General features: G+C 36.5%; 1 protein-coding gene across 3 annotated transcripts in view; it reads left to right on the forward strand.

Moving 5' to 3' along the window:
* ATRNL1 (attractin like 1) overlaps nt 1-18603 on the forward strand; it is a 431595-nt gene that overhangs the window by 20850 nt on the left and 392142 nt on the right. For all 3 annotated transcript variants that reach the window (XM_041415479.1, XM_041415481.1, XM_041415480.1), the window contains exon 2: nt 17167-17250. In XM_041415479.1, the coding sequence (XP_041271413.1) occupies nt 17167-17250 (84 nt within the window). The remainder of the gene's footprint in view (nt 1-17166; nt 17251-18603) is intronic.

The raw sequence follows: 18603 nt of genomic DNA on the forward strand, positions 1-18603 counted from the left end.
CAAATCCCTCCCTGAGCACAGTAGTGTTAATACAGGAGAAGGTATTAAATCCTGTATGTATCCAACAGTCCTGCTAACAGGTACCTGATTTTCATTAATATCCCTCTCCTGAAAATATATGAGTGAAACAAAAATAAACTTGCATAATCCTTCCATACCCCAGGCTTTTTGTTTTTCAAGAGAGGTTCTTCCGTGTTTTGTCACAAGTAATTAAAAAAAACCAAACAAACCAATATGCTCTGTAACCCAAAGAAAATGGAAGTTTTAAAATCACTGCACAGCTAAAATACAACCTTATCACGTTTGTGTTTTTCTCTTGGTTTCAATCTTTATTTCTTGTCAAAAGCAAAGAGATACAACATTACTGCAGAAAGAACCCTTCATCCACACTTGTAAGGAGAAATTAAATCAGCTTTGGAGAGTTTTTAGAATTTGATGTTGGTGTATTTTGCATGCTTATTAATTGTGATGTTAAAATTAGTGGGTTAGTAGTATTATATGGCTATTTTTTTTGTTTTTGTGAGACTAAGTCGTGTGTCATTTAGAGCTGTGCCTAGCAGGCAGCATTCTGGGTGATGATGATGATGATGATGATTTGTGTGTTTGATTCAGCAGCAATGTCACTATGAGTCCTAAGATGTCTGTCATTCTGATAGCTCATTTTAAAAGGAAGAGCCCCAAATAATACAAAGAAGACTAGGATATTATGTCTTTATATTGTTTGTCTCCCTGTGAAGGCTCACTGCTTCTGTTGGGTGCTTGAGCCAGGGAAGAGTTTTCCTGGTAAGTGTGGAATAAGTACAGCAGCTGGACATCCACGGGGAACCTAACATTTTGAGCCTTGACAACGTTTTGAATAGAGACCAATCTGAAAGCAACTGCATTAATTCTCATCAAATCTCTAGATAAGTATCCCTCAATGATCAATTTATTGAAGTATTGGCAGGAATGTTCATCTTTTTCCTGAGATGAGGGGGCTGAGCTGACTGTACCACATTGCTTTATTTAAGCAGAGTGATTACCCTTTCTGAATCCTTTTGGGCCCCATTTGTCTGAATATATAATTTTTGTTTGGTTGGTTGGGTTTTTTTTTTGCTTGTAACATACTTCCCATACAGAATTCCCTCTTGGAAATACCAGTGCTGTGTAGAGAATACACAGTATCCTGGTTAAAAATTGCCATATTAGTTTGGGATCAACAGCACCTGCAAAGATTTGCAGCCTGCAAGTGATCTGTGACATAATCTGCTTGTCACAGCCCCAAACAGGCAATACTTGAAGATTTCTGTAACCTCATTATATAGTTAAGTTCAATTTATAATTATTTTAGTCTTTAACATTTTTTAAGGAAGGCTTTGGTTTTGACATGAGAAAAGCAAACGCAGACATATGGTTGTGTGAGTCAACAGGTACTAGATGCTGTATTTGGCACCTCTTTCCATGTTGATTCCTGCAGATTTTGGAGGTGGGAACTTGTTGGCCCTTGTGCAACAGTGTTGCAACTGGGACATTGAGTGTAGACCTAAATTATAGTATTCATCTTCCATAAGACGGACATTTTATTTAATCTGTCTTTGATGTTGCTCTTTGAAAAGATGTCTTCAGGGTGGCTTTTTGTTTTGTTTTGCTTCCTTCACTGTCATGGGGTTTCCTTGAATGTTTTTTCACTCTTGACTTTCATGGTACTGGTTTTTCTTTGCTTGGGACTCTCAACTACTTTAACTGCTCCTCCAGTGTCTAGCTGATCTATTTTCCTTACTAAGGAGTAGAAAAGCCTTTGAAACAACTATTTATCTTTTTTAGCTGTCATTCTCAACTTGATTGCTTGTCTGCAAACTGTCTCTTGCTGCTGATTTTAAAATAAATTCTTCTATCTCAGCCTGTTTTATTTCTTTAAATAATCTTGTTCATTCACCTCCTGAGATAATAAAAATTTTTTAAAATGCTTTGTGACCCTAAATGTCCAACAGTTCACTAGGGTATTTATCATTTCTTGCAACTCTCTTAGATGTCATTAAGATGGAGTCTTAGTAACCTGTTTTCCCTGTAAATTAATCCAACTCTTGCACCTTTCAAGCTAAAAAATTATTATTTAAATTTTTGTATGAGTACACAGTTCAAGAGGCAAAAATATGCATATAGGCATAGGAAAACCTAGTCATTCATATGTAAGTGATATTCTTTGTAAAAAAAGCCTTCAAGAGGCATCCTTTGTGCTGAATGCTGAAGAGAGGGCTCCCTGATGAGTGATTACCATACCTCACCAACTGACTCAATTCATGTATAAGTTCTGTTTTAAAATCAATGAGTGGAATACAACTCTATTCAACCTTATTCATAAAAGACATATCTGTGCCTTCTGCTCTGGTCTATCACCAGGGACTGCTTAAAACTGTTAAATTCTTTTTTATGCAGACGTTTATGCAAGGTAACCTTAGACCTAACAATATGTAGCCATCCTATTTTCTGATAGAATAGCAGGTGGCTACTTAGAGCTTCCATATGACTTATTCATATGTCCCAGTATTTGCTTGTGTCAAGACATTAGAGGGGGTTCTTTCCTGTTTTGAAGCAGGTGGATGTCGCTGACCTCATTTGGGATCTTGCCTGATCTAGTACATGCAGCAAATGTATCAATCTTTTATGCAGTGTAATGCTGAGGAAATCCAGAAACAGATGAGTAGCACAGATCTGAATGGCTCTGGAAAGAATAAAAAAAAAAAAACGTGAAATTTTAATCTAGAAAAATTATTTGGAAAGCTTACGAAAGGCATGTTTCCTCCCCTCCCCAGGTAGCTTTAATTCACTTCTGGAGATTGATGCTTTCTCTCTTAAATACCTTTGTTTGCAATTTAGCTACCCACTCAAGGGACAAGTCATTCAGCTTAATTTTCTCCAGTTTCCCCAGCTGTTACCTAAAGGATCCTTCTTCACTCTCCTGGCATGTGCAAAGTTAGTTTTGTGTTTACACCACTCTTCTCTAATGGGTGCTAAAAACACTAATGAGAAGAATATGTGGAACTACAGCTTAAAAGTGTTGAAAGCCTTCCAACAGGTTTCTAAGCTGGTCTTTGCCCTGTCTTGCCTGTAATACCCAGTCCTGTATCCCTGTTATATACAACAGGCAGCTCTTGCAGATTTACACCAAAGCAACTTAGACAAGGACTGTGTCTATTTTTAGTAAAACTTTTAGATCCCTTCAAATTTCTGTGATAGTACAGGGTATGTATAGAAATTCAAGAAATATGAGTAAATACTTTCTTAAAGCTCACTTTTCAACTAAAAGCTTTTTAAAGCAGCCCTGTCAGTTTAAATTCTCTAAAAGTATCATATGTAAAATGATTTATATGTGCTCTATAATCCTTAGTAAATGGATTTGCAGCCTAAGAACTTCTATGAATTGGAACCTCAGATCCTTAGGCTTATTCAAGAAAAAGCATTTTAAAATGTAAAGGGATTAAAAAATTGTATTCCTAGTGATTTTGTAAGCAAAGATTTAGCTTATTTTCTAACTAAATGCAAAAGCTGACATTTGGCTGGCAATTCCCAGTCTCAGGCTGAAGAAGCCATCTCAGTCTTGTGTATTCAGATAACTTTAAGAGTTGATGTTTAAAAAGTAGCTATTTTATTAGGATAGATATTTGAGGGTGGGAAGGTGAGAGAATCATCCTGAACTGGAGTGTCGGTCAGGAAATGGATCCTGGTGATTGTCACTCCAGATGTGACTCCAGGCTCCCCAAACTGGTGAGTACTCTTTGATGGGAGGGTGCAGTCTCTGTTGTGCTGGCCACTTACAGCTGGCCAGATCATTGTGTTCACATTACAGTCATGCCTGGCTTCTATTCTGGACAGAAAACTCAAGGGAAAAGCTTCATTTTTGGTTAGCTGGGTGTAGAGATGGTGCAAAATAGCCTCTGTATGAGATTGTGCCTTGTTCTGCCTCTGGCTGTTGGTGGTTCATACAGCCTCATCTGTATCTGGCGCCTGTTTTGGGAGGGAATACATGTGGTAAAGTATAAATGCAGGTGTGGATTTTATGAACAGCTGATAAAAATGAGCCAATTCACAGATCAAAGTAAAACTCTTTCCACAAGCATGCACTTTGTGTTTTATTAGGCTTAATTTATATAATCACTGGAACTCAGATACCACATGTGTTGATGAACATGTTTTTCCCTTTCAATACTTCCCCTAAATGATTTATTGAAATAGCTATATTTATAAATCCTAAATCTTAAACCTTTTTCACTTAAAGCCAGGACTGAAGCTTCCTAATTGTTTAGTTTGAAATTGTATAAAATACATAATTCTCTTCTCTTTGGAATTTCTGTAATTTTTTTTTTCCATTTGAGAGCATACACCCATAGAGGTGTGTTTTAGTATTTTTTTCAATTTTAAATGAAAGCTTATGTTGGGGATGATTCAGCAAGCCCTTTGGCTCATTTTAGGCTGATGATAACCCTCAGCTTCCTTAGTGAAAAGCAAGCCCTGCCAGAATTAGTTTGAATTTTGCTTTAACTGTACTAGGTTCCAGTTTAATCACCTACTAAGAGTCCTGGGCACAATGCTGTCCTCAGAAAGCTGAGGTCAGGAGTGATTGAAGTTCAGATTAATGATTTAAGAGCACCTTCTGGTGACTAATCAGAGGCCAAATAAAAATGTTTGACTGTGAGATGAACATTTAGAGATGTACCTAGAAGTATGTCCTGAAAACAGCTTTGATTCATTTTAGAGCTGAATATACCCAATATTAACCTTCCTGCTCTTGAAGCTTTCCCCCCTCCTCTCTCAGCTCTTAATCTCTTTTTAAGCATTGCTGAACAGATGCTTTTGCAAGATAAGATCTAACAAAAGAGTAGCACCAACCAGAAACTCCGTTAGAAACTGGGGTTCAGCTGTTGTGTTAGGTAATGCAGATTTTCACTTGCTCTTGTTTTGATTTCTGCCGTCTTTGATTCTGGCAAGACCTTGGTGTAGAAATAGTCACATGTTGAAAGGAAACTATTTATTTATTGCAACAGTGTTGAAAGGCTTTAGGGTCAATGGAAAGTTTAAGGAAATTTGTTTCCTTTTCTGTGACTTGTTGGTATTAAGCTGTTAATATTGCAGGAATATATTTTTTTAAAACATTTTCTTTACAAGAGAAATTGTTTTTTGTATTGATAAGCATAAAATCAGTTTCGAATGATGGAAACTTTAGAGCCATATGTTATCTGAGATCATAGCACAAATGCCAAATTTAAAGTCCACAAATTGAGAACTGAGTAAAAGTAATATTAAGACTTTTAATATTGTGAGAGGTTTTTTTTGATCTGAATTCTAAACCAGTTTTGAAATCCGTGATGAATAGTGCTTTCAGACCATGTCAATAACAGAGTCTTTCAAGGAATATTTTATGAGTTTTCTCCAATAAAGATTAAGAATTTATTGCAGTTTCCTCGTTTTCTAGGATTTAGGAGGAGAATTGCTTTTGGTAGTTTTCATATCTACTTACTTATTTTTACCTGTAGTAAAACTTTCTGAAAAGCAAAACCACGCATCCAAAACATTTAAAAATAATCTTTGTTCACAATTAGAAACAAACAAATGAAAATATTTATGATTGAATTATAGATGATATAGAAGGTTCTGCTTGTGTCAGTGCATGCCTGTTATTTGAAATAGTGGACTGGAAAGATACTCATGGAACCGTCCAGTAGAGCAGGTAAGGTCATGTAGGCAAGGAAAGTAAATTTTATTTTTAAACAGGATTAGTTTTAATTGGCATCCTTGCAGTAGTAATCTTCCTTCAGCTGAGTAGTATCCTTTCAGATGACTGTCTCTTCTGTATGTGAACCAGTGCACTCCTTTCTGAATATGCTACGTTTTCCAGTTTTGTTTAAGCCTATCAGTAAAGCAACAATTACTCTATATTTGTTGTACCTTTCAAAGGTCTTCTTGTAAGAATTCCACCATTGCCAGCAAATTAACTCTATGTTGACTGCTGGATGGCTTCTTGAGTGAGATGACTAGAGCTGTTTAGATTTCTGGTTTGATAGATTCCAAAAAAACAACTAAGTTATAATTGAGGCAGTGAAATGCTGACAGAAATACTCGATGGCATGTTTGTAAACTGGCATATTAAATAACAGAAATATCTGTTTGAATTCTTCTTTATCTGTCTATAGTTGCCAAGAGCTGGGAAGGCTTGTCCACAGCATGGCCCATGGAGGGTGTACTGCTTGTGCTACTTTGGCACATGATTCATGGAATCTGAGAAGGGGCAGCACCAACTGACCCATCCTTGTCATTCTCCCTGCCTGTGCAGCTGTGTTGGAACAATTCCCTGCTCTAGTGCATTTGGCTACCTTAATCATCACTTTTTCTCTAAGCCTTGGGGTCACTGCTTTTTCCTGACCCTATTCCAGAGTGATTGGTTGCCTTGTTTCTTTTCCTCTCCTTGTTTCTTCCAACAGCCTAATTTACTGACTTCAGAATTCAGTGTATGGCTTTGTTGAATCCTGCTGACTTTTGAGCACTAAGCTGTGTACTGGTGGAATTTCTGTTTATACTGTCTTGGTGAAGAGTGGATCCTTGCTCTGTTTGTGATGGGCCTGAGAGGGAATAGATCAGCAGCAACTTTGAGAACTTCCCCTAAGTGAAGTTAGATCATCAGCCTCTGAGAGCCTGTTATCCTGGGAGCACTCATAAGAATTCCTGCTCATCAGTGATGGTCCTACACTTCCTGTAGCCTCTCACTGACAGGGCAGGCTGGCTGTGTGTCCCACATGCTTTGCTGTGTCCCTGTACAGGCTTCTGGGTTTGTAGGTGTGTGGTGCTGTTTACTCTGTTAACGTGGGGCATTCCAGGTTCCCCTGACCTGTATTCTCCTGGGGGGCAACAGTCCTGTGATAAATTTTTGTATGTTCTGTTTCCCCATTCTTATATTTTGCTAAAATTGCGAAAAACTTTTGTTTGCCATTTTAAACATGACATCAGTATTTCTTTCATTCTGGTTTTGCATTTAAATAGAGAACAAATTACAGGCCAGAGATATCCTCCCACTGCCCCCCAGAAACCCCAAAACCAAAAATCCCACCCATGCAAACAGAAACACCCCCAAAACCCTCTACCAATATAGGAAAGGATTGATTCTGGGAAACTTGGAGCTGTCATAGTTAAAATGGAAAATTATCGTAGTCTCTCTTTCTTATACCTCTTCATCTACTTCTAGAGGGAGTGTTGGAAGTTGCTAACAGTGTTGTGACATACCCATAAATTATAAAGTCAAGCATAAAATATGAGTGAAATGACACCTGCCACATGAGTAAAATGTATTCTGAAATGATTCTATTTTATGACTAGTAAGAATCTTCCATATCCCCAAACAAAAATGCTTTGTAATACCCTAGAGACATGAATACCATTATTCTATTTCTTTACAGCAAACAGAGGGATGTGCTTTATAGTGTAATGTCCTGATAATTGCTTCTGCCAGAGAAGTTGGATGTGATTATCTATATAATTTTCTGAGAGTACTCAAAATCTACTCAGTAACCGCCCTTTGAATTTATTAATCAATTAAGTTTTTAAAATAACTATTATCTTTTCTTATCTCAACATTTGTACTGAGGTTGTGTTCAGGGACTGGGAACCTCTTATGAAGCTGTATGTGTGCTGATGGGAAAGGGAAGAGAGGAAGGAATTGCTGGTTTGTTTTTTTTTTTTCTATATATCTATATAAATGGATTTTAAAAAGTCTTGAAAAGTCTTAGGATGGGATGCTAAGAGAAAATGATACTTTTTTCCTTTGGAAAGTGTCTGTGTGTCAAGTTGTACTGCATTTTTATATTTTCAAAACTAATATAGCTTTTGGGAGCTGGTGCTTGCAGCCTTCTGATATGAGATAGTTTCCTGCCATGAGAATGCTGTCCTTAAGAGACATGAAATCTGATGGTTAGATGTCAGTCACTCTAAATGATTGGTAGGTAGAAATAGGTGCCTCTTGCTGAGCATAGAAACTTGATTTAAATAGTCAAGGAGAAATTTAGGAGTTGGTGACAGACTGGATTTAGGGCATTTGCCTGTTACCTCAGGAAGCTTAAGTTAAAACCCTGAACTAGGTCACAAGTGAAAATGAGATTTATGGTGATGTACAGTGAAAAATTGGCACAGTGCATTACCTTGCTGCCAAGTACCTCAGCCTGCCTTGCCCATATGCTTTTTGCTCCACATTTTAAAGTACTGTAGCATGTTTGATTAATTATAGAAGTCTTATAAAGTACATATATATGTATGGCTCATATAAATGTATACATATATATGCTTAAAGTTTATACACAAATGGATAAAAATTCATAAATAACTTTATCCTCACTCATGTTAAGCCTGTGATTAGATCAAAACCTGTAGCCAATCTTACTTTAATGTAGACACTACTGAGATTGAATTCTATTTAAAGGTAAGGGAAATAGGTGGAACAAGAGACCCCCCTTGGCTTAAGTGTGAGCTTCTGAGTCTGCTGAAATGAGAACTGTACCAGAGATGGAAAAGCAGAGAAATACCTGGTGAGGACTACAAGGGCATTCCCAGGCTGTGTAGAGATGCAGTCAGGAAAGCAGAAGCTCAGCTTAAATTGAAATTGACCAGAGGCATTGAAAACTACAAGAAAAATGTTCCTCAGGTATGGAAGCAGGCAGAAACAGAGCACAACATTGCCTGTTATTAAACAGCAGAGGTGAGTTAGTCACCAACAATATGAAAAGACAGTGATTCTCAGCACTTAGTTCACATTTCTCTTTGCTGCCACTGTTGAGCCCCAGGCCTTGGGGAAAAAAAAATCCAGGTTGATGCAAACACAGACCCACCCTCAGCAAAGGAGTTGGTATGGGAACTATTACAGGAATTTGACCCCTGTAAATCACTGGGCCCTGACAAAATCCACCTGAGGCTGATCAGAAAGCTGGTTCATGTTGTGAGGCTGCTCTGTTATATCTGAGAAGTTGTGGAAATTAGGGGATGTTCCAGAAGACTGGAAGAAAGCTCATGACAACTCCATCTACAAAGAGGATGGGTCCAGGAAATTATAGACCCATCACTCTTACTTTTGTTTTTGGGAAAATTATTAAATGAATTCTCCTGGGGCTGTTACAAGTCAGATGAAGAACATGAGTGGGAAAAGTCAGCAGAGATTCACCAAGGTAAGAATGCGCTTGACACACCTGACTGCTTTCTACGACAGAGTAACCTGCTTGTTGATGTGGGCCGAGACATTGTCTACCTCAATTTCTCCAAGGCTTTGGATATGGGTTCCCACACCCTGCGGGTACAGAAGTGGATTTGTTGGGGTCTAGATAAGGGATCTGTGCAGTGGGTAGGAAGCTGTCTGCCTGGTTGTGTGTAAAGAGCTCCTGTCACAAGTGGGATCTCCCTGGGGTCAATATTGGGTCCAACAAGTGGTGACCTGGAAGATGGGATGAAGTGTACCCTGACAGAGCATAGAGATGTTAACAGAATAATGCCTAGAAAATAAAAATCTCTTGCTGTTAAAGGAACTAACTTATATTTGTTTGTTTTCAGCAAGAGGAATAACATAAGGATAGAGTGTTACTCCAAGTGATCTTAAAGTAACACAATCTATGAAGGTACAGAACTTTTCTGAAGGAAATAATAACATTGTTAATGTGGTAGGAAAAAGTAAGTAATAGCACTTCAGTCTGGTGGAATGCGTTCTTCTTTTTTTTTTTTTTTTTTTTTTTTTTTTTTTTTTTTTTTTTTTTTTTTTTTTTTTTTTTTTTTTTAGATTTTTTTTTTTTTTTTTTTAATTAATTTCTTCATTCTCTTGGCAACATTTGGCCATAAAAATAACTCTTGGCTGAAGCGAACATAGTAAAATGTTAGAGCAATGGGGTGTCTCCTTTCTTCCTGGCAGATTCTTTTCTAATTCCTATTTTCTTCTAATAGTAACTATCTGCATGCATGAGAAATGTTTGGGATTAATGTGAATCTAGCCTGAATTGTCAGAACTTTGAATATTTCAAACCTTGCTCTTTTTTTGAGAAAATGAGTAACCATGACAAGAAATAGAGTGCAGGAAGTTCAGCCAGTGGATTGGGTAGTGGTCTGCCGTTTACTCAAAACAGGAATTATTTTTATACAGCTTTTTGACCTTTGGGATTTTATATCTGGAGTATATTTGCAGCCATACTTAGATGAAATAGAGATATGGGATGTTATATAATGTTTTGTTTTTGTATTAAATGCCAACTTGATTTTCTATCAATTTTTAATTTTAAGCATGGTGCCAGGCCTATTTATAGGCAGAATTTTGTATGTCATGTATGAACTAGCCTGAGCATTTCTAATAGAATATATGCTTGTCTCATATGATTTTGTCCAACCATGATATTAAAATAGGAAATATGAAATGTCTGTAGTATTCCAGATAAGAGACGTGAAGCTACATTTCTTTCACTTCATTTATTTTCACTAAGTTTTTTCCAGGTCAGTGGAGGATATGGTGCTATTTGCAGTATCTTTTAAAAGGCACTGATCTCTAAGTTGAGATGGAGGACCACTGCCACCTGGAAAATATTGGCAAGATTTGAACTGTTAATTGGTGTAGTCGTTCTGTAGAAAACATGGAATTTGCTGTTGAACTCTGTAGATTGACTCAACTCCACTCATTATGGGAAGTTTTCATAAACATTATGTGTAAATCCATCTGTGTAAAACTAAGTAGCATAAAAACTTTTTGTTGTTAACTTGTGAATGGTTGGGGGTGACACAGTGCTTAGTAGTGGCATATTTCTTTGCTTGGATTCAAGGCAATCAGCATTTGGACTGGTTTTTTTTTTAGATAGTTATGGGTCATATATTTTAAGGAATATATGTGCATGTAATCTGAAAGAAAATCTGAAGACAGAAGTCAGGATGGCTTTTTTCAAGGTCCATTATATGCAGATATACTTTAATTAGAATTATTTTCTCCCTTTTTCTATCAAGCTTTTAAATTAAAATACTCCAATTGTTTGTGCATTGGGAGAGATTACTATGCCTATTATTCACCTTATCTTTTAGACTCGTATTAATCTATAATTCTGTGAACTGTTATTGTCAAAAAAACTTGAAATGGATAATTCTGACCTGCTATTATGGGAAACTAAAGGCAAAAATTTCTTTATGTGAAGGGAAAGTAGAAGGCTCTTTATTCATTAGTACTTTTTTTGGACCTAATATTTAGAACCATGAGGAGGAAGAAAACTGCTTTAGTGCTTCTAATTCGCAGTGCTGGTATCTGGCAACTGCTTAGTTTTAACCAACACAAAAAATTGTGCCGTGTTGTAATTGCTTGAATGACTTGCATTATAGTATACAAAATTAATGCAACTGTCATGATGGAGACCATGGGTGTGCAGCAGTTTTAATTTTTGCTAGTACTGCCTTTATGTTAGTGGTATGCTATGCTTTATAAGGTGAATGAATAATGAATATGAATTTTCAGAAGCTGATGATGTAGTTGAGTAATAGAAAAAGGGCTGTCATGAAAGATGCAGGAGTTTTTTTGAAGACCTTTATCACAAATATACACAAATAGATTTTTTTTCTTTTGTTGTGGAGTTCATTGCTGTTTAAGTAGGGTTCCTCACTATGCAGTGTGACCAGAAGTTACTATCTTTTAAGTAAAATCTTATATCAGAGAAAGAAAACTAGGCTTTCCTACTGAGCAAGTGATTATAAATGAAATTTTCCATGCAGCAATTTCCAGCTGATGTGAACTGCATTGATCCCATATAATACAGCCTGATACGGGCAGGATTGGATTTGAATTTCTACACTTGAGCAGGTGTGATGAACCTCAGAAAGGTGAACTAGAGTAATGCCATTTAGTTCCTCCTGTGGAGGAAGTTGGCAGTCTTGGGGAATTACTGGTTGTACACAAGTCAGCATAAAAGCTGTTCTACTACTACTTGCATTCAGGAGAACTGGCCACATTATGTCTCTTAAATAATTCTCTGGTTGCTCTGCTGGTCACACTACAGCTGGAGAAGTAGGTACCATTTTGAGGTGCAGATGACATGGAAAAGTTCTAGAAGAAGGAAGTCTAGAAAATGATTCATGAGGATTGCTAGATTAAATTGCTTTATTCAGAGAAGAAAATGCTGAAGGTAGATAATTGTAAAAGATGAACAGAAAGAGGAAGAATTTTTGATTCCCAGGTCTATGTTCAGGAAATATGTGTAAGTAAGAATAAAAGGTGAATTAGACATTTAGAATTACTTTCTAATAATGAGTCATTACTAAAATAGATTGCCTAGGAAGATTGAAATTATTAAAATCAGATTAGACAAATAACTGAAAAATATTTCATTATAATCTGAATTATAAAAATATAATAATATAGTTGGGATAGGTTTTAGGGCATGTTGTAATTGAAATGGCAATTTATGGGGTTTTTGGTAAAAAAAAATTCAAGTACCACTTTGTGAGGAGGTAGAACAAAATTCTTGAGTAGTTAATGCAGTATTTTCACATCTTATTTTAAAAGAGAATAAATGTTACATTTAATATTATAACACTAATTTTATCTTCTGCATCTGATTTTTTTACCAGGTCTTTATAAAACTGTGCCCACATTTCAAGTCACTTTGTGGGTTCCATCTGAGTCACATATTCAGATATCCTTTTCTAAACAACCTGTCCTGGTCTGTGTTCTGTGAGTTTATATAATGTTGTGCAGCCTAAGCAAGGCAGCAGATTACATTTATGTAAGTGAAAATACATTGCATAAGTAAGATGCCATATAAGTTTGGACTTTGAAAGCAACATCTGCTCCTATGCAGAGTCCTTTGTTGTTTTGGGGACTATTGCAAAAATGCACTATAGAACAATAACCCTTTTCAGAAACAGAACACCTGCCAGAGTAAACCTTAAATTGATGTTTTGCACCAATCAGAGTTTATATCCCAGCTAATTGAGTTTTGTCTTGAAATACAAGAGATCTCCTCATGAGGAAAATTGTTTATGTGTTGTAATCTTGATTTTACTTTTCTGGGATTTTTGGATTGTTTTGGAGCATGGTTTTGTTTAAAATATTGTAGAAAGATGGACTCAGGATGAACTGAATTCATCTCTAGGATTTTCACTTTGCAACAGAAAATGCTGCTTTGTCAATGAATAAACTGAAGCCTCTCTAAGAGCAGGCCTGTATTACTTGGCATGTGAGAAGATGTTGTGAATGTCCTTTGTGTTTCTAAATATAACTTCTTCTATTACTGTAAAGCAGTATGTAACAAGTAGAGGAGTGTGATTGGCATATGCAAATATTTCCTTAACATATTGAAAATTTATTCCTCTTGATAAGTCATTGAAGAAAAATTAGAGCAACAGTATGTTCAGTATATCCTTTTTTCATATGTGAAAAAAAAATAACCGGCAGCAAGTTATACAATAAATGTAAAAATGCAGGAAAATCAAATGCAAATTCTTTGAATTTTTGTTAGGTGCTAGTCAGTGCTTTATGCCTGGAAAAGAAAAATCTGCCTTTGCGGGTTTTTTCAGAAGATCCTGTTTTTCAGATATTCCTTTGAAAAAATACTGGAAAACCTTCTTAGTCTGTCATTCAATATTCTGGTATGAGAAATGGCCTCTTGATCACTTCTGGGTTTCTTTCTCACTGATTCAGTCTTGTACTGTCAGGTGGTCTGATTTTTTTCCCCCCCTTCTTTATTAATATATTCAGCTGATCTCAGATCTGTGCAGTCTCTTTCCCTGCTGTAAATGTTAGGCACAAGGTCTCAACTAGAAAGGTTGCCAGTACTTCTATTTATGAACTTCATCTTTTAACTTTGAAGCACAGTTACTGATTTTTATTTCTTTTTAATAAAACATTTTCATAAAAGATGAAAAGGAGATGGAGCAAAATTTTTCAGCAATGGAGAGACTAGCTCTTTACTGACACACCAGTACTGATCTTGGGATGGATCCATCAAGGAAAATATGCTCTATATTCTATATTCAGATAGATCTGAAGTAGGAATTGCAAAGTAATCCAACATTTCTTAAAATTATCAGTAGAAATATGACACTAAGTAATATAGACTTAAATTGTTTTTTTTTATAACTCTTTATTTAATAGTGAATATTTGTAATATTCTGAATGTAGCTTATGCTTTGTTTCACCTAAAGCACCGATATTATAAATCAGTCCTCTCTCCATCTACCAGCAGTTTTGTGGATCTTCATGTTCTGCTGGTGACAGAAAATAGCCAATGACTTTTCTGGTTTAAATTAGTGCCCCTCTCTAAAAGATTTGGTGGTATTATTTTCTGCAGGAAGATGCAGGATATGACAAGATTGCGTTTTTCACAGCTCTATAAATATTACAGCAGGAAGGGCCATTTTAATAACCTGCTCTGACGTCTTATGTATTGCAGGCGTAGATTTCATCTGACTACTCCTTCACTTTGGACCAATAATTTCTGACTGAACTAGAATGTACTTTTTTCCTTGAAATGCATCAGTCTTGGTTTAAAGTCTCTGCAGTGGTAAATATTGCTGCTGTACATTCTTTATTTGCCATTATTTTATAGCAGTGGTAATAGTCAGGTGAATGTGGATATCCCTTTGGTTGCCCTGTGTTGGCTTTAGCCCTTGCATTTCTGGTGTGTCTGTCTGCTAGGTGAAACCCTGTAGTGTCACATACTTCATGGAATTGCTGACTGCTGACTGATTATCTTGGTGAGTGACTGATCTGTCACTGGTGCTTCTGAATGCTTTTAAATGTGCAGCATCCTGACATCTTCCTGTTGTTTGGTAGATCTGTTTTACAGTATATTGAGATGGGAAATGTTCTCTTGGCATGTACCCTCTAATTCTTTATAGGCTTTGATTACAACCCTGCCAACTAGGAAAAAAATATTGTTGAGAATATTATGAAAGCTGATGTGCAATTTCAAATGACAATACACAGCATCAGCTGCTCCCCTGTGTGTTCTGTTCAGGAGGTTGGAGTCTGGGTGTGCTAAACCTGTGGTGCCTGGGCAGGCCACACAAATTGTTCTGAGTTCCTCTCATCACTGAGGCTTTCTCAGTGGTGAGCGAGGAGTGGGGCGCAATGCAGGCACCTTTGTGACTCATGAGTGCATAGTCAGGGTGACTCATCTGGATTGTGCTCATTTGACAGAACCACTGGTGGCCACAAAGGAAAACTGCTGATGAATCCTGGCTTCATATGAAAGAGAATATTGCCCTTGGCTGGGCAAGGGGTTACCTGAAAGTGGTACTGCTTATCCTTGTGAGTTATGGGATTTGGTATTTGATAGCACTTGGAAAGAAAAATAATACAGAAGAATTCTTGGTATGACTCAAGAAACTTATAGTAATTTCCATCTGTCTTGCTATGTATTTATTTTAAATAGAACAAGCCCTTATCTTACCATTTTCTACAAACATTATTGCAAAGCAATGCTGTGCTCTTATTTACTTTTTTCCCAACAAAGTGAAATGGCTGTTTGAGAGGCTATCTGCTCTTCCAAAAGAAACTACTTATCAAAAAATGACCATCCTAGGAGACAAGGGAAATTGTTTGTACTTTACTAGTACCAAAGGACTGATCTAATAAAAACAACTCTTTTAAGTCACCTCCATTGCACTATACAACTACTAAGAAGGCAATGGTCATGACTGCAAATGAGTACTTGTAATATTCCACACTTCTTCCAGAAAAAATATGTTCTGTGGGTTGCTAAATAAGACTTTACTTCTGTATATAAATCATATGACAGCTCTGAAATTATTTTGATTGGAATATTATGTATTATTGCCTTTAATTAAAAAAAAAAAAGAGCACGCAAATCAGATGAAAGTTTTTCTTATTTAGTGATACTTATTCTTAATGATTTTCTTTCTACAATATAGTGAAAAAATGGGTGCTTCTGAGGATGTTTTTATATTTGTTGTTATTTGTTATTAAAGAGTGGGCTGGTCTGTTTCCTCAGTGGAGTAGCCCACTGGAGATGTGTGTTAAGGCCTGAACATAATCATAAAGGATGCAGAAATTAGAATGGGTTAGTGAAGATACAATGTGCTGAAGATAGCAGGCTCTTTCAGAAAGCTTTTATGTTAATAGATTATTGAATTTCATCTGCTGTTTTATCGCTGCAGAGATTAATACAAAGTAATATATATGAATTGATGAAAAAGGTTCTCTTTCTACATAAAAGGAATTTCTATATGTGATGAATATTGAGCTATTCTCACTCAGAAAAAAGTTACAGCAGATATTTCTGTTTCAAATGTCAGAATGGTAGTGTTAGAAGGGCAAATAAAATCTTAAATAGGAGTAAAGAATAAAATGGAAATAATATTGCTACTGTAATAATGGGCTACTGTACAGATTCATGGTTCACTTGCATCTTGAATACAATATGCTGATCTCTGTTGCATCTCAGCAGACTCTAGGAGAATACAAAAATTTATTAAAGGCAGCGAGCAAGGAATTCTCAGGTTGGAAAAGGGGCAGAGGAGGGAAAGAAGGGAAATAAAACACAGATCATTACATTTTGAGTGGTATAAAGCATGAACCCAGAGGCACAGCTGTGGACTGAAAGTGTCCCTGAGCTGCAAGTCATAGAAGGTGGTGTGATGCTGTGTGGAGAATCTGCAGGGATTTACTCCTTCTGGATAATCACTGGGGAGCACTGTGCAGAGACAGGGTACTGAGAAGGAATAACAGAGCAGCAAGCTGACAGATGTGCTTATTCAAATTTATATCTTAATTTGTCTTGATCTAGGAGAGTTTTCATATGGCTGGTGTTGTCTAATTTCAGAAGTAAGTTATAATGCAGTGGCAAAACAAATAAGCAAAGCAAACCAAAATGCTCTTAAACAAACCCCCCTTAGATTGACTTGGTTCCTTTGCGGGTAAAGGATAATTTCAATTATTTGCTATTGAACTAGAAAAAATACAAGTGAATGCCTGGGGGAAGGAAAAAAAAAATCAATGATATTAGAACAATCAGAATTCAAGTTTTTATGAACACAAATAGTGTGATGAGAAATATGAAGAGAGACTTGACTGTTTTCCCCATCCCAATTTCCTTTTCATCAAGAAAGATTCTATTGACATGTCGATGATTCATGTTCTGTTTTCTCTGGTTTATTACAGCCCTGTTTTTCCTCTTGTAGGTTAACAGAACCTTCTGGATATTTAACAGATGGACCTATAAATTACAAATATAAAACTAAATGCACATGGTTAATTGAAGGATAGTAAGTATCTATTTTCATAGCCTACATTTTCTAAACAGTTTGCTACTATGTGTTGTAGGGATCAAAAGAACTCCTGACATAGAGACTGCATGAGAGTATAATAAGAACAGTTTGGTCATTTGTTACTTTGCTTAGGTTTTGTTTAGATATTATACAGAATTTTAAGAAAAAGGTATTAGGATTTTCAGGACTGCTTAGAGTTGGCCAAGATCCATTTCCATTCAAATTGCTGGCAAAAATTTAGACTGACATTGATATTTGGCTGGTGCTGCAGGCCCTCAAAACCCTGTGATAAACTTGTTGCATATTTGAGTACCTTTACATAAGTTCCAAAAGTAGTTACAGAATCCCTTTATTTAACTCATTACCTGGCTTATCTTATTTGACTCACATCAGTGATAAATCAGCAATGGCCTCATGTACAGAATGCTTATTCAGTTATGTGTTCCTTAAAAGTTAGTGCTTCTATAAAGTATTTTCTTTGAATTTTACTGTTCCTCATGTACTTAGTTTTGAAATAGATTTGTGCCTACAGTTTAGGTTCCTCATGCCTGTTGCTAATTTTTCAGTTTATGCAGCACAGAAACAGACATGCCCAAAGAAATGAGACACATAAATTAGTATGGCTAAGTGTTAATGGCACAAATTGGTTACATTTCAGGAGGATTCCACCCCCCCCAGGATATGGGTTGGGATTTTGCTCACTGTAGTTCACAATTGTAGAATAAAATTAACTCCTTCTGTATTTCCATGTTGTCATAATCTCAGTTATCTTGCTTTGCTGCTGCAGTTCAGAAATGATGTGTCTGATCTGACTTTGGTCTGCTTATTTGCAGACAGTAATTTAAACAAAGCAGCAGTGAAGATATGAGTTTTGCAAAATCATTTAAATGGGATCTTTATTATCTGGAAGACCAAGCTATAGCTGAATATGTGTCTGACCTAGCTAGGCTTCTCCTTTTGCTCAGGAATACTTGCACTGCACTCCACTAAAGTGGAAACACACCTCAGCACCACAGGCAAACTGTACTTTGAAGCTGTTCCCCACTCCATTCCTCTCAGGGGATAGCAGAGTGGGAAGATGGAGGAATCAATGTGCTGCACAATCTGGGGAGGAGTAAAGCAACCAAATGTCCAAATGTCAGCACACAAAGAAGTCACATATGTGTATAATACTATGTCTTAACAAATGAACAAAGAACTCTCTCTAAAGGATCTGTCACAAAACCCACGTTTTCTAAACTGACAAATTGCACTCAAGCCTGTCAGTAGCAAGGAGAACTACAAGACATTTATATATATATATATATATGCCTGGTAATTCTGTGATATGTGAAAATTACCCTTTCAAAA

Source organism: Onychostruthus taczanowskii, unplaced genomic scaffold (genome assembly GCF_017590055.1).
Source record: "Onychostruthus taczanowskii isolate IOZ18803 unplaced genomic scaffold, ASM1759005v1 scaffold5, whole genome shotgun sequence".
Taxonomy (NCBI): Eukaryota; Metazoa; Chordata; class Aves; order Passeriformes; family Passeridae; genus Onychostruthus; species Onychostruthus taczanowskii.